At 41.9% G+C, this 17,433-nt stretch overlaps 1 protein-coding gene across 3 annotated transcripts in view; it reads left to right on the forward strand.

Annotated features, from left to right (window-relative positions):
* Positions 1 to 17,204, forward strand: part of MGMT (O-6-methylguanine-DNA methyltransferase) — a 62,881-nt gene extending 45,677 nt beyond the window's left edge. Inside the window, exons 4-6 of one of the 3 annotated variants that reach the window (XR_009557612.1) lie at positions 5,861 to 6,090; positions 8,534 to 8,656; positions 9,960 to 17,204. Coding sequence is in view for 1 of the 3 variants with exons in the window: in XM_035137287.2 (XP_034993178.1) it covers positions 5,861 to 5,992 (132 nt within the window). In the remaining 2 variants the exon portion in view is untranslated. Of the gene's footprint in view, positions 1 to 5,860; positions 6,803 to 8,533 lie in introns of those variants that run through there. The other 2 variants (XR_009557611.1, XM_035137287.2) reach the window with 2 other exon arrangements.
* The last annotated feature ends 229 nt before the right edge of the window (positions 17,205 to 17,433 follow it).

Here is a 17,433-nt window from a genome sequence, read left to right on the forward strand (position 1 = left end):
TTTCACCTGATACTTTAACAGTAAAGTGGGCGCTAAGCCTGACTTTGCTCAAGAGAGAATTCCAAAGGCCATGAACCACTGCTGACTAGGAATTAAGTCCCATTGAACTGAAGACTTACTTCTAAGTAAACATGAGCTCTTAAAATGTTTTTCTTTTTTAAAACAAACAAACACCTAACTACACATTCTTTGCAACGAACATTGGTTGCTCCTTGCCTAATTATCTCTGTCCTGCTCTACTTACTAAGCTCATCACATTGCTCATCACATTGCTTCCTATTTCTAGTGTCCCCACCATAGCTGCCAAGTTTTCCCTTTTCTCGCGAGGAAGCCTATTCAGCATAAGGGAATTTCCCTTTAAAAAAGGGAGAACTTGGCAGCTATGGTCCCCACTCTCCAAACTTGAGATAAGATCTTCTCAGATAACCTAAAAAATTTCCCTGGGAATTCTACCATCAGAATATGTCTGGTGAAAAGGAGGAGGAAGAAAGAGTAACTATCCCCCACCCAATTTAAGGAGGGAGCCTCTGTTCTCATCACAGTGAGGCATAAATTTTTACTTGTCTAAGAGCAATGCAGAAGTAGGCAACCAGGTGCCCTCCCATCAGTCCCAGCCAGCATGGCCGGTAGTCAAGTACGATGAAAGTTGTAGTCCAAAATGTTTATAGGGTACCATGTTAGCCAGACTAGAGTCCAAAACACAAGCCCTCCACCCCTCAGCACTGAGACCTGCTTCCTCTGTCAGTCGATCTCAGGAGTCTCAAGTCAGGATGTTAACTTGTCATTTGGTAATTGCAAGACTGGCTACCTCGTCCATGTTGCCTGCTATCCCACTGGGTCTGCACATGTGGAAAGTTCCCCAGCCAACTAGTGAAAGAAGCTTTCACTGGTTGGAGTGGGCAACAGGTCGCCCACATGGCCACCCTTTTGTGGGTAAGTTCTTTTGCAGTGGTCAGGAAGCACTCGTGGTCCTTGGTGAAGTCAACCTCAAAACAGGTGGTCTAGTTTACGATTTTTCACTAATGTTATCAGTGGCAGGATCACTTGAGTGCATCTTGGTGGAAGATTTCCATTTCTCTGTGCTGATGACTGGCAAGTATACCTGACCCTTCCTTACCACATTTGGATGGTAGCCTTGAAAGTTACCTTGGATGTGGGGCTTAAAAGGATACTCACATAGCAGATCTCAGTTTAGAAAGCACCTTTATCGTATGGAGGGTCATTTTGTACTAAACTTTCTTTCTAACAGAGGGCATTGGTCACATTTCAGTTATCCCAGAAGCAGGTATAAGAAGTTCTCTGCAAGTCCAATTTTATGGATCACAGTTGCCAAACACGTTTTGTAAGACAAATGTAATATTAGTTCTGATTGTACTGTGGCAGAAGAACTCACGGTGATGTTCCCAAATTTGTGGATATAGCTACTGCAGAAAGCTCTTACATTAGTTTTGTACGTCATGTTGCTTTATATGGTCTGTCCATAATGTCTGCCATTCTATTTCTCATTTCTTACTGACCGTTTCCCCTCATTTGACTTTCTAAGCTTCTTTTGTAGGGAGGGAGATCATTTTCACTGTGGAAATCAAGAACAATATTTTCAGGAAGAGCTGGAGTCAGCTGAAAAACATGCTCTGTATGTTCCAAAAGGCAGAATTTGGCAATACAAGAGGAAGCTCATTTAGGGCTGCCTAGTGAGAGTCGTTAACAAATCTACTAATAAGTTATGGGGATTGGAGTCACATTTACTCTGCTACTTGATTTGAAAAGTAGTTATCATGAGAACCAGGCTGTTTTTGTGCTGACTCTGATATAATACACCTGTTAAACCTTCTGATGCTGGGATTGAGAATTTTTACATGTGGTGTACTAAATATGTGCAACAAAACACAGCAGTGGGGTAGAGAACACTGTTCTTGTTCTGCTAATCTATACTTTCATATAAGCTTTATTAGGGCAGAATTCTCCAATTTTTGTGGAATTGATTGCCTTTGATTATTGGATCAGCTTTTTGTTATGCTTGAGGGGACGAGGGAAGAATTTGGCAGCCTTTTCTGGTCCTGGATTCATTAATTTCCACAAGGGAGAGGCCAGTTTTACAGCACTCACAGCTTTCTTAGTAACTACCGTATTCTCTATCAGTACTTCAGGGCCCAGCTATATGCAAGCACAGCAGCATCCACATGGTTCTTGTCCACGTCTTGAAGGTACCACCACACCAGCAATGGCAGTTCTAAAATGGAGGTCTGACTCATATGATCAAAGATCCAAATAATTGTCATTTTTTACCCATTACCAAGGTAACAAGGAAACGGTTGTGCAGCAGTTGTTGACATCCATCTGCCTCAAGAGACAATAGAGTGTGCCTCCAGGGGAGGGCTGAAATCAAACGGCAGCATTAGCAGCACCGAAGTGACCTCCCTGGGGTGCAAACCTGAGCTGAGTGTATGTATGGAGGGCCTAGGCTACCCAGACGACAAGACATGCCCCCCCCCCCCGGCCTTGCTGATGTGATCCAAAGGAAAGCAGAGCAGTACATTTGGCACCAGCTTGGCTGCAAGAGTTGCCGGAAGGAGGCGCACAAGGCCTCATCCAATCGTCTTAGGAATTCCCCCCAGATTTGTGTAGGGCTTGCTCCTTAGCCTTGTTTTCTTCTAAATATATCCTGCAAAGCAGTGGAGGTTTAGGATCCAAGCTCTCCTCCTCCTGTATGGGATACCTAGCCAGGTTGACGAGCCCCATCTGCCCCTTGTGCAGCAATAATCATGCTAAAAAGGTAGTGTGTACATTTTGCAGACATGATCCAAAATGTGTATTAACTAATGGGAACAGATCCCTAGCACGCTCTTTCAAGTAGAAGGAAAGAGAGTGTTTCTTTATTTAAAAATAATAATCATGACGATTATTTCTTCCTCCTTGGTTGTGTCCACATTTAGAATTCTGAAGCATGATGTTGTGGTGAACAGGCATAATATTGGGCCAAACTGTAAACTATCTGAAATTGCATCTGAAATTACTGCACTTGGGGTTTTAATTTAATTTTCGAAAAACTTATGAGCATCAGTAATGCTGTTTGATAAAACAATCTTCCACTAATACACTGAGTTACATATTCATAAATTTGTTAAAGTTTCTCCTTTATTACTTATTAGATTTACTATCAGTAGTATGTTAGCTGCTGTACAGGGGAAACATGTTTCCGATACAGTAGGTATGCAATAAGTACAGTGGTACCTCGGTTTACAAACACAATTGGTTCCGGAAGTCTGTACTTAACCTGAAGCGTACTTAATCTGAAGCAAACTTTCCCATTGAACGTAATGGAAAGTGGATTAATCCGTTCCAGACGGTCTGTGGAGTACTTAAACTGAAGCATACTTAACCTGAAGCGAACTTTCCCATTGAAAGTAATGGAAAGTGGATTAATCCATTCCAGATGGGTCCGCAGAGTAATTAAACTGAAAATACTCAAACCGATGCATACTTAAACCGAGGTATGACTGTATGTGACAAGAACAAGAATAACAGGCAAGAGTAAAGTGATAATGGTACTTAGAATAGGCTTGATTTTATAAACATGCTGCTTAGTCTTGGATCTGAGTCTTTGGATCAGATACTGATTTTCAGAGTAGAATGGGGGTACTAACAGAAACTGTGATGGCAAATGTCAAGGATAAGGAGTTGCATAGTGGGGTTGCATGGGAGGAGGGAACAAACAGGCTATTTGTGGGTGAGCTTTCATAGGCCATACAAATTAAGTCTAAGAAAAACGAGGACAAGAAACCCAGACAGGACTGGAGAACAAACCTTAAATGTGTAAGGAATAAGTTGTGGAGCTATCAACATAGGTGTTTCTGGCAACTTCATTATACAGTTTTGGTGGATGCATTCACCAAAACTGTATAATGAAGTTGCCGGAAACACTTAGGTTTCTATGTGGTTTGCCACTGTGATCAGGGCCGGTGCTAGGGCTTTTTGCGCCCTAGGCAAAAACAGCTTCTGGCGCCCCCCGGGCGCATGTGTCATGACGCATGTGTCATGACGCATGCACAACACAGCTGATGCCCCTGCGTCCCCTCCATTTTGAGCTCCTCAGCGGCGGCTGTAGTGAGCGATCGGCGGCGGCAGCAGCAGGGCCCATAGCTGAAGGCTTCAGCTGCGGGTGCTGCCGCCGCTTGCTCACTGCAACCACTCGGGAGCTCACAGCGTCCCCTCCGTGGGTGGGAGGGTTCTGAGCTCTCCTTTTGGCTTGCGCTCCTCCCGCCTGTGGGGGGGGGGTGCTGTGAGCTCCTCAGCGAGCAAGCGGGCGGCGGCGCCCATACCTGAAGGCTTCAGCTGCGGGCGCTTGCCGCCGCTACCGCTCGCTCACTGCTGCCACCGTTGGGGGGCTCTCTGCGTCCCCTCCATAAGTGGGAGGGCGCTGAGCTCTCCTTTTGGCTCGCACTCCTCCAGCCTATGGAGGGGACGCTGTGAGCTCCTCAATGAGCGGGCGAGAGGGTGGCAGCGGCAGCGCCCATAGCTGAAGGCTTCGGCTGCGGGCGCTTGCCGCCACTACCGCTGCCGCTCACCCGCGGCGGCTGCCGCTGGGGAGCTCTCGGCGTCCCCTCCGTAGGCGGGAGGGCGCTGAGCTCTCCTAGAGCCGGCTTTGCTGCCTGGCTGGCTGGAGAGCGCGGAAGCCCGCTCGCCCCTGCTGGGCTCATGGCGCTCGGACGGCGCCGTCGCTGCTGCGCTGGGCGCGCTCGCGCTCAGATTCACCCGCCTCCCCGTCGTGCGGCGCAGCCCTGCGCCCCCTGCAGGGCATTGCAGGGAAGCGCCTCAGCAGCCAGCAGCAGCAGGAGGGAAAGCTGCAAGCGGCGAGCGGAAGGCAGGGGGCAGGCTGGCAGGCTGGCAGTGCCCCTCCATGACGGCGCTCTAGGCGGTTGCCTAGCTCGCCTTTATGGACGCTCCGGCCCTGACTGTGATAACAGGAAGCCCGGTGAACATTTCGTCTGATCCAGCAGGGCTCTTCTTGTGTTCTTAGTAGAAAGACCTGAGAATAGTTTAGGCTTAAGTTTTGGAGACCTTCCAAGGCTAAAAGTGTCATGGCCGTTTTTGTCTCTCCTAGTTGAGTTTGTCTAATTGCCTTTTAAATCACTGGCCATAATATAGTGTGGCGGAGTGTTCCATATTTTTATACAGCATGTGAAGTGCTTTCTTTTGTCTGTCCAAAATATGCTGCCAGTCCATTTAATTGGATGACCTCAAGTTCTAGTACAGTACTGTGGAACAAGAAAGGGGGGCGCGATCCTCTATCCACCTTCCCCACAGTATGTGTTACTGTATAAACCTCTCCCACCCCCCTAACTTTTTTTCTAAACACACAAGCCCAAGACCACCCAGTCTTTCCCCATAAGGAGAGTGGTCCAAATCCTTAACGATTTTGGTTGCTGTTTCCTGCACCCTTTCCAGCTCTTTGATTTGATTTGACTTTTAAGGTAAGGCAACTCCATGTTCTCTTGTAGTTGGGGCAATGGGCAGTTATTGGACTTCCACTGAAGTGAATGGGGAATTCTTAAAACATACAGGATCGCTCTCATGCGCAAGAAATAACTGGACTATTTCCTTTCTCTGCCTGAGTGAAAAAAGAAATTCACACACACAAAACACACACACACAGAGATGTGCATTGCATGGTACCCATGAATGCTTTCCCCATCAGTAAGTCTAACCTCACTGACCCCCAAGTGGGCACTGCTGGATAAAATTTATGCAAATAAGAGGATAATAATAGTTGACCACAGGAAGGGCATTTTCAAATAGGAAGGGGGGTGGAAATATTTCAGAAGCATTATTTTTCTTTTGTGTATTTGTGTGTCTTTTTCAGGTCCCTATTATAATACCGTGCCACAGAGTGATTTGCAGCAGTGGACAGACTGGCAACTACACAGGAGGAAGTCATCTGAAAGAGTGGCTTTTGTCACATGAGAAGCTTCAGAAGGAAAAGTTAGCATATTGATGCAGTTCAGGCACAGCTGTTATTCAGCCAAAACACATAACCAAAGATACTTGGCTTATAACAAGCTTTCAGAACACACAGTAGAATTCAGGAAAATGGTAAATATTTGAGTGACATATAAATATAATACAACATCCGAAGCGAAATGTGTGGTGGCACTACTATATTAAAAAAGCTGAATGTGTCCTAAGGGATACAGCTTGTATGCCCTTTCTTGTTTTTACATTTTACAGCAGAATGAGTACAGCGGACTGTGCCTGTTGTGCATGTATTTTGTTCCCATCTCTAGTGCTGTTTTGTTCTATTTTTAATGTCCATTAAAGCAAGGATAAGGGAGTGGGAGGGGCATGGCAAATGTTAGATGCAACTGCCCCTCTAAGGAAGCATCTGGCTCGCAGAGGGGACAGCCGGGAATCCACAGCCTTCGCGTGTATTCGGAGAGCCAAATTAAATGCATAAGCTTCAACACACACCTCCCCCTGTTCCTGCCTGGATTTGTATTTGTCCAAATTGAAAAGCTTGTACCTCTGCCAGGCTTGGTGCCCAAGATTCTCCTGTTTTCTTTGATGTTTGAACTGTTGAAATGATGTTTTACGTAAACAGTTGTTAATGAAACGCACCGAAAACCCATTCAAAAGGAAACGGCTATTGAATTGCCTATTCACAGCTTTTCTTTTCAGATCATTGTAGATGGCTTAAAAAGATATGAATAAAAATATTTTGTCTCCATTAGCATTGCTTGATGTAGGCAGAGAAAACAGATGCTGAAAAGCAGTTTAATGACAAAACAAATATTTTTATAAAAATTATGCCATAATTTAGAAGTAGGTGGTTTTTTAAAAGTATTTCTGATCAACAGCGCTTATGGGGGTTTTTTCTTAGCATTTGCTTTTTTAAAATTTTTCACATAGGTTATACAGTACTTGGGATTATAAAAAGCAAGAGCTATGCATTATATTAAACATATAATGCTATCCAGAAAAAATATAGTCAGCCAAAGGACACTGAAAGTAAACTTTCTGGTTATTTAAAAAGAACTCAAATGTAAGTAAAATATTACAAACCACCAGAAACTCAGATTTTCATTGAGGGAATCATAAATAGTAACACAGTAATACTGATTTTTATATTTTTATCACATTCTTATATATGTTGCTTTAGAAGGCTGAATGCTAACAAAAATTATTGTGTTAGGTTACTCCATTAATGTTGTGTTACTGAGATGTTAGAATTACTTTATTAAAACCTGTTATGCATGTGCAAGTTGTCTATGTATATAAATATAATACAGTATATGATATACGGAGAAAATAAACTATACCCTACTGTACAATATAAGGCTGTATTTTATCAAGGGTTTCTGGTGGCAATATAAACCATGAAAGGAAGGCTCAAGTGGTTTGTGCATGTCAGCAAGAGCCCAAGATAAAAATATAGCCTTATAATATGTATAGTTTGAGTGTATTCTCCCCCCCCCCCCAATATGTGAATACCAACCAAAGGAAATCACAAACTTTCACCTTTCTTGCAGATATTTCCATTCCAGGTATTTCTTTCTAATAGACACTTACTTGCCCATCTCAAAAAAAATAATTCATTCATCCCGTGAAGGATGTACCACTGTTTACTACTGCTGCTATTTAGCATACGTTTAGTTCCAGCTGTATGCTGGGGACATGGAAGGTATAAATAGAGGTGTTCAGGGAATAACAGAATCAAACTGTAAAGCATTTTTAGACTAGATTACCAGACTCCAGTTTTACATTCAGAGCATTTCAGTCAGTCAGGGGGAAAAAAAACTTTATGTGAGGCCTTTTCCTTGAATGTCCTCAGAGTACTTCAACTAATGGGAATCCCAGTGGAATAATTAGGTCTCCCTCTGGCTTGCATGCATTGTGTGTCAGAATCTAAAAACCCGACCATCCTCTGACAGATTGATGATATCTTTGCAATATCAGGTGTTTCCTATGGCCTGCTATTTGCGATTTTAAAACCGAGGGTCAGGTTTTCGTACACCGCTCATGTATACATTTTTACATTTCCCTAACATAGCAGCTTATCTAGTATAACATTCTGCTGTGGAAAATACAGCTGCTTTGTGGAGAGAGTAAGCCTTACCTGATGTGCACACAGTATGTAGAAGTAACATGTTCTGTTACAATTTTGTCTGGCACAGCAAAAGCATTCCTCAGGAAACCATTTTTCTCTTTGAAGAGGGGCGGGGGGAGTGGAAGTCAATTTAGACACAAAACAATAGCCCAAAAGTATTGCCGGGGGGGGGGGGAGAGGGGGGAAGCACTTCTGAAAAATGACAGAAATTCATTCGCTGCAAAAGGCAGGGATTTTGCCGTCTGACTAACATATTTTCATGAGCTGGCATCTCCTATGTTTATTTTTGTGAGTTGTAGGCCAAGCTGCTTATTCTTTTGTCGGCGTATGTTTCCAACAGAGGGCACTATAACTCAGAAGAATTTAGATTCGTGTGTTTTACAATGTGTTTAGGAGATGCTCATTCACTACTTTTTTCCCCTGCTGTTTAAGAATGAATTTGAAAATGAACAGCCAAGCTGAAATCTCTGAGCTGCCTTATTTGCAGTGCTTCAGACTGTCTGCCTCAGGAATTAGCTGTCTAGAAGTATTACAGGCCTGCAATCTTCATCCCACGTACGTATTGTGAAAGGTGCTGTAGTTACATAGTAAGATGAAGAATGGCCTTCCTTTTGCCAGTGATTTCCGAGATTGCTAATGATGCCCAAACTACAACCTGGCGTGACCACTAATGAAGAGGGCTGTGATAGTAGAACCTCTAGGGAGTTCTCATAGGAAAAGAAATGAATCCATGCTGCTCCTTATACATGATCTTAGCATTCTTTCTACGTGCTGATCATGCTCGTGCCCTTGTATGATGTCTTAATAAGTGCGCAGTATCCTTAATTTGGCGTGACTGCTCCTCACCATAACGAAATACTTAGCGGAACACAACCAAGAATTTAGTAGGCGACAAAATGGCATTTAATGCACCTTCGTAATCTTTTGCCGTGCAAGGACTTGAGCTGAGCACATAACAGCCTCGTATACCACTGTGTTGTAATCGTAGCAACACAACCAGAACAGAAACACTGACTTTTTTTCCGGCCTCCCCCTGTGGTGAGTTTGCCGGTATAAAACCCGTAGTTTGTCCTCTGTCTCTGAGGGTTTTCTCTGTCCTGTCATGAGTCTTGATATATACCATGAGGTTTCCTACTGAAGAACGCAGCGATGGCAGCATGGTTCAAGCTGGCATTGTCTTATGTGGCTTTAACTACAACTCCCAAGAAGAAACCCAGCAGGGAAACACAGTCACTTGGAATAGTCATGTGCTATGTGCAACGACTCTCTAGCCTAGTTAGAGGGTCACAGCACAGTTTATGAAAATACATATGTAAACTTGATTGTATTTTTTGTAAAAAAAAATACCCCCAAAATGAATTAAAGAAAACTCTGGAAACAAGAGAGCTATGTTCCTTTTACTTGGAATTGGGTTCCACTGACCTATCAAGTTTCCTTCCATTCAGCCTTGCAGTGCTTTGAACTGCTGACATTGAGACACTGTGCAGCCAGGCACGACAGCTGGCTCGGCAGCATCTAATACCAACACATGCTGTTTTAGCCCATTTCCAGAGACTAAGATAATGAAAGATTCAAAAATAATATTTGTTTTGGTGGAACTACATTTATAATGAAATAGATGCCCTTGACCAAGGAAGAAGCTGGATTTTGCAATGGGTCATTTACCCACTTCCCTCTGTTCAACTCTCTTTTATGTGTGTCACATAAAAACTAAACCATGTGGAAATGTGTGGGTTTTTTGGCCAAGAATATAGTCGCACTGTATCAAACTGCCCTGCAGGGTTGTTTGGGAGACAAAAGATGGCTCTGGGCTAATATTTTACATGATGGGGTTGTTTTTTTGCATGTCCGACAAAAGGAATTTGCAAGTCAGGATTTGTAAGCGCCTCAAAATTCATGAAATCGGCATCGGTCCCAGCGCTCATGATGCAGTGAAATGTGCATGATGCAGTAACATTGCTGAATCTAAGCAGGTGAAACCACCTGGTAGCCCATTGAGCTACACAATGGAAGAAAAGTCGGATATAAATATGGTATGTATCTCTGTTCAAACTTTCAACCAATTACACTTGCGAAAGCACTTTTTGGATTTAGACCCAGATCTTTCTTTCTTTCTTTTTTATATTATGTAAGTAGTGGAGCAACTCAGAATAGTATTTCTATTTAACTCACGCGAGTGGAGGGTGAGATACCTACCGGTAATTTTAATCCCTTTTTCACTTCTGTTTGATATAACCTTTTAATTTGCCTAGGTAAGAATCATGCAGTTCTCTAAGCAATATTATTACTGTCAATATGATAAAGTTATAGACATACTAAAAAATGAAGAGTACATTCGAACTACGTTTCCCTATAAATATCATGGATCATTACTTTTCATAGTGTTTTTTCCACAACGTTTTGACAAATGCTAACTTGCCGTAATTTTAGATTGTGCCAGATGTAATACTCATTTGTGTTTTTAGTATTTATTTCTGATTTTTACTTTCCAGGTACATACTGTTAAAGGGAATAATTGGGGGCTTGTTCCCCACCTTTACTATAAGAGTAAAACCCATTAAAAAGAGATTGCTTGAAGTACAGAAATACAAAGGGAGTCCTGTAAGATTTATGTACTATTTCATGAATAATCGCACCGTAAAAATCTTACAGGAATGTAAAAATCCTTGAATTACAATCAGGTTTAATTGTAATTCCTGCTATATTCTTGGTGAAATTAATCTAATTGTATTTCCTCCATCTTCTCTTTCTTCCATACATTTCTATAGGCCCTTTTTCCTGCTTGACTAAAACCGACTTTAAAAACTGGAAAATATTACTGAGAGCACTTTCTGTTGCCGTCAAAGTGGCAAGATATTTCAGTAACATTGATGTGCAAATTGGTCATACAGCTTCATAGCTTGTCAAAAGGCTGTGCTGTTTTTGTTCCAAAAGCATACATAGTGTATGAGCAATAAATAAATACATTTAATACAGCACATTGGGGGGGGGGCAGGCCCCCAAATTATTCCCTTTAACAAATTGAAAACATTGTGGGGAGTAGAATGACACTGGAAGAACCCCCAAAACGCAGGCTCTCCTCCATTTTTCCCCTGATAGATTTTAAAGTCCCAAGCAGTCCTTTGGTTCCTGCGTTTCCTTTTGCTTTCCTCCTTATTGTTTTTTTAAATAAGGAACAAACATTCTAATAGCACAAATGCATCGTAGGATGTTTAATTGTTTTTGCCTTTGTTAGCTATGGTGCATGTTGTAATGATATCCCCCCAACCCCCACTCTGTTGGAAAGCTTTTGATTTAGAAGTTGGTATTTAAGAAGCTGAAGTTAACATCAATTTTATTCTTTATCAGCTTTGGAGACATTAGGGTTTAAAATGAGCTCTGCGCTGAATGCTGATCCAGACCAGCCTCTGGTCTGTGTGAAGTTATGTGTAGGTGGCAGTTAAAAGCTGGAGGCCAAGAGCTGGAGAAATTGCAGGTACCAATGTGTCTTTAAGTGACTAAAGGCTGTAGTCCAAAGTCTTCTGGACGAACTGGCACCAGCTGCAGACAGATGGAAAATGTCTGGGCTCCATCACCTTCAAGTCTGTCCCGACAAGGATCTATATATTAGGGTTGGCGAGTGGATAAAGAAGTCAGCAATGGTAGCTGTGTGGTAAGGTGAAAATTGACGTGAGCACCATAGACTGACAGTGCTTTTGATTGATGAAAGGATATTGTTAACAAGCCTTTAAAGTTTCTCATTAATGCTTCCACCACCCCCCACCCACTGAAGCCCCAAAGGAGGGGGGAGGGCTTCATGCAGACCTTTAGATAGATTGCATAGTTTGTGTTATTTAAATGCCTTGTTAAATTGTTTTATTTAATGCTGCATGTTTGCTTACCATACACTGAATAGCATAGAACCGAGCTATGCGAACAAAACTTGAAGTACCCCAGTCCTTTTTAGATGCTGCATGTTAAATAATGGGATATGCTGAACTTACATCTTCAGCATAGGAATTTACATAGCAGGGTTACACTAGAGACCATCACCATTAGTAGCTGCAATGTGGCAGCATCACTCAAAGCTGTTGAATGCTGCATTCTAAATAGAGAAGGGGACAGAGTGTTGATAGGCTTGGGGACTGCTCACCTAAGTGAAAGCTTTGCAGCCTTTTTGCCAGAGTGGAACCATCTACATTGTGTGACTTGACGTTGGCTAGTATTTGGTAGTGGCATTGCATGCGTCATGACTGGCAGACTAGAGGCAAGATGGAACGTGATCATGGACAGCAAGTTTGCATGCTGCTCAGTCTGTGTGAGGTGCGCACAGCTCTACAGGACCAGGTTGCCACCCTATAGGTCACTTGACTAGAAGGTGGTATTGCAGCATATCAGGGTCATTTTCAGTGTTGGAAGAAAGGATGCCAGAAACTTCCTCCCTGGCAAGCTACCATGAAGCACTTGTGACGCACTGCCAGAATTTCCAGCTCAAGACCTTGGTGCTTTACAATGGATACTGCTGCATGGAATTCAACTACAACTATGAGTGGAGACAGATGACAACATGGTAAATACGAGGACATTTCTTCAATGGTCTGGTTCACATGACATGGGTAACCCAAACGATTGCAAGCTCCTTTACTCTTATTGCAGGCCACTTTACCCCTCCCCAGTCTGTGTTCTGGGCTACAGCTCATGATAAGCAAGAAGAGAGTTCAATCATGAGCATTGGTTCAGTTATTAATAACAAACTTGGTGTAGTTTAGTGTGCGGGAGTAAAAAAAAAAGAATAGGGGGAGCGATGTTAGTGTGATCTATCCAGGAGCCCAAATGCCCATGCAGTCTCAGTAAACCATGGTTTGGTTTACCATATCATACAACCCAGGCCAACAGAGAATACTTTACTACTTGGTTAGTTGGTCAAATTGGCCTTCATTATCCCAAGGCATGCTCTATTGTTTCAATGATGCTTATATTTTAAGACTGCCCAAATTAAATTGCAGGTGAATAGAAATATCTGATTCTGATTCATAACCAGTATTAGTGATCACAGTGTGCACAAAACACAGAAGAATGACAGTCCCTGACCAGGAGGCTCCCCTGACCATAGAGAAGATAAGGTAGAATGGAAATCTCAAATGCTGGTGGGGGCTATAGTATAGCAACATCTAGAGGGCCTAAGATATCTCATCCCTGCTTTAAATATTGACTGCCTTCAGAATGTGAGCCACAAACTCAGGGTCCAGGTAGTATACAACTTTCTTATGTTGCTAATCACTGTTTATCCAAGCTTCCAGGCACCTATGAGTTAACCGCCAGTCTATTTCCACTCACACAAGTCTAGCCATACCTCCTTGATTTTTTGTGGGATGGAATAAATATGTCCCTTGGCTACCCATAGCTTCGGGTACATGGATGAAGAGACCTTCTCTTGAGAAGAGACCTGCTGAATCAGAACAAAGGCCCACCTAGTCCAGCATCCCGCTCTCATGGCAGTCAGCCAGATGCCCATAGAAGCCCACAAGCAGGTCCTGAGCACAACAGCACTTTGCTCCACTTGAGTTTCCCAGCAACTGGTATTCAGAGGTTTCCAATGCCAGAGGTAGTGTGTAGCCATCATGACTAGTAACCATTGATAGGTTATCCTCCATACATTCATCTATACGTCTTTTAAACCCAGCAAACTTAGAAGGGACACTATAGGTTGTTAAGAATATAATGCTACTATATTATGTTAAAAGGTTCAACTAGATGAACCTGTCTGGGTTATCGGCATTAAAGGGAGGCAATCAAGTGCCTAATGCAGACTGCCTAATGAGCTCACTATCCATGAAACATTGGGAAGAAAGGGGTAGAATGCTCTGCTTTGGGGAATCAACAAACGCACTCCTGTTAGGTGATGTGATATACTGCAGTATTTTGTTGCAGGTCCCACTTGTATTTCTTGGCTATTAAGCCTGGGTATCTACTCTTAACATGATTCTAAGTGGAAGTTCATTTTACTTTATGTTCTTGCCTAATCAGTTGATTAAACTACGGGTGAGATATTCTCTTTATATGTGGATGGTTCTGAAAGTTGGGAGAGAACTCAATAAATCTTGCATAGATATCTGATCCAGTATAATTAATGCTGATGAGTAATCTCAAAAGTGCTGCTGCCTTGAGGTAAACAAAATGGAGCGATAGGTGGTCCTTAGCTCTTGCTATGCAGGGTGTCTTATGATGGGTTTAGCAACAGTGGTAAAGATGTAGTAATCCCATTTCTGTTCTGGTTTAACACTGGCCAATGGGGATGCTGAACAAACAAGGAACACACATTGATTTGAAAGACTAAAGGTATAGGTAACCTCTTCTTGTCTTTAATGCTGTGCTGAAATAGACCCTCCTATTTCTCAAAAGTTTTCTTACCCTGCAAATGTGAGGTTTCAGTTTTTCTGCCTTTTTCTTAGAGCACCTTATTTTCCCCTTATAATTTTGGAGCTTCCCTTATTGTTGCAAGGTGACTGAGCGGGGTTTTCTCTTTCTTTCTTTCTTTCTTTCTTTCTTTCTTTCTTTCTTTCTCTTGGGCATTTCTTTCTCTTGGGCATTTCTCCAGTGCTTTGCAGCCTCCTTGGCTGCCTGTACATCCCGATTTGAAAAAGCCTTATGCAATAAGTTACCTTATTCCACCTTCCGCTGAGCTTGAAGCACGGGAGCCAGGCTTCTGAGTTCCAAAAAATCATTGCACCTACTGATTTTGCTTTTTAAGGGAAGTTTTAACTAAAAATAAAGAGGGGGGACCTTCATTTGAAAACACACATAGCCCAGCTGCCAGGTACTCAGTCGGCAGAGTCTGTACCAGTAGAGAAATTATTTGTAAAATGAAAAAAGGGCACTCCTGGGCCCTTTGTGAGCACAACAAAATCCCTGCACCCCATCCATGACAATCTCAAATGTATCTCACCTTTTGTGATTTTTGAATGCAATTTCTTATCTCATTAATTGACTGAGAATGGTCAATAGGGGAGAAAAAAATCAGCACAGCACTTAGTTTTCATAAAAGAGGCATCAATCTATTTTCCCAGAATTAGAGAAGCTGGGTCAATTGGACAAGTGTTGGTCATTTGGAAATGCAGCTGTAGACAGCTCTCCTTTTAGCCATGATAGGCAGTAAAAATGACATTTTCTTTCCCCTATCTAGTTATGCTTATATGGATAACACTATCATTTCCTGTGCCCTGTGTTTTAAAGATGTAAGCTTGAATAGTAAGGCAACCAATAATGCTCAGTCATTTTTAGTAATGCTTAGAAATCATTTTGGTATTCTTTAATATATGATGAAATACCACAAACGCATAAATTGACTACAAAATACTGCTTGTTCATATATCATGTATTCAGGACATCTTCCTGGAAGAAACTTGCAACTTATAGCAGAATTAGAGATATTTTTGGATGGGAGTCTGGAGTTTATTCTTTTCGGTGGAAAACATTAGGGAATTGTTTTATATTAAGGCACAGCAAGGTGGAAAACTTGAAAAATTGAAGACATAAATGTGTAGACCACATCATCAATTCACATGAATTCATAGTGGTGGTGGCTGAAATTCTTAATCTTGTTTACCTGGCTCAAATGTGGAATAATTTTGTTCAAGCAACTGGAGGACGTATGAAGTTAAGATAGCAGAACAAACCCATAATTGGTCTAGAATAATTGAAGCTACTGAAACAAGTTGTCTAGACAAAACTGATAGTGTGTGATCAGAGGCTGAACAATAAAATTACACTGTTTTAACCAAGGAATAGTATAGTTTTTCATGAACTGACGTTCAAAATATTATCTAGGAAAAGTCATGATAGGACTGTTTCCTAGATCTGAGGACACAGGAGTGAAGGTCACAAAAAAATCATTTTCCGGTATATCGGTGGTTCTGGAAATTTAAAGATTTTTTTAAAGACATTTTTTGAAATCTATTCCACCACACTGTTCTCAGCTCTGTACCAGATGTTTTGTGAAAAAAGAGAAGAAGAAATGAACGTTTAGTTTTAGTCTTGTAACATTGTAGTATTTTTTAAATATTTCTCCAGAGCCACTGGACACTTAGGATACAATATTGATATACTGTTCTGTTAAAATGACTGCCACAATCGTTTATGCTAAACAAGAAACTTGCACATTTTACAGTCCTGGGCGTGGATTCCAGTTTTATGCCAGTAGATATCCTTGCTTTCTTTCCTTTTGTATCAACTGTTGCATAAAGTATACAGAGGGAGACAGGCTTGGGCTTTGGTTGTCCCTAACATTTCACTGCAATAATATGACATAATATAAAGTTCTGAAGGACCCCAGAATGGCTGTTTGAAGCTTAGGTTTGGTAGCAGTAGTGAACATGTTGAATATAATTAGATTTCTTTTATTTCTTGTAAAGGAAAACAAGTGTGGTTGGGTTTCTGTTTTTTTGGCTTTGGTTCTTTTCTTGTATCTGCACATGCTGAATTGTGAGATGATGGAATGGTGTGAGACGTTCTTTATATGGTCACTTGACTGATGGCTATAACCTCACCTGCCACTCTCTGAAATGATCCACTGCCTAAACAGATAGCACAGTTGTAGTAAGGCTGGGAATGGAGTCAATCTGCCTGAGGCTGCTCTCCAGATAGAATCCACGCAGACACCTGAGATGGCCTTTCTATCCAAACGAAATGCCGAACGAATTGCTCATTTGTCTAAAGACCTTTCTATCATTACTATCCTCAGCATGACATGGCCTAATACTTTGGTTTAAAATATTGGTCGTTATCTGCAGGTTTTTATTTTATTTTATTTTATGAGATTCCACAATGTCTTTTGTTGAGAGACTGAGCTGGCGCACAGCTTGAATGTAGAAATATCTTTACTACATTAATGGGGAGAAGGAAGAGTCTCATTCTATTTTCCCATCTTTCTTTCTCATTGTGAGATTTGTGCCAGGGTGACAAAGAGACCACCTGTCTCTGCATGCCAGATATATTTGTTGTACGTTTTTTAAACCTTCAAATAACCTAATATTGCGGACGGGACGGGATGATCACAATCAGTTCACTAGATTTCTGAGATTTGGGGGACATCTATGAAAATCCAGAAAATATTTGAAATATCTTGGATATTTTAAAAAAGCAGCCAGGATAGCCGGGGGGGGGGGTGGTAATCACTATAGGAAAAGGAAATGGAAAGGTATCTCAGCAATGCAGGTAGGTAGGCAGGCCTCATTTACATTCTTGTAGTATTTGGTATATGGGTTGGTAGGAAATATGGCCACCCATCAGCATTAATAAAAACCACCAGGTGCTATCAGAAGGCTGATCGCCGAAGAATTGATGCTTTTGAATTA

Source organism: Zootoca vivipara, chromosome 5 (genome assembly GCF_963506605.1).
Source record: "Zootoca vivipara chromosome 5, rZooViv1.1, whole genome shotgun sequence".
Lineage (NCBI taxonomy): Eukaryota > Metazoa > Chordata > Lepidosauria > Squamata > Lacertidae > Zootoca > Zootoca vivipara.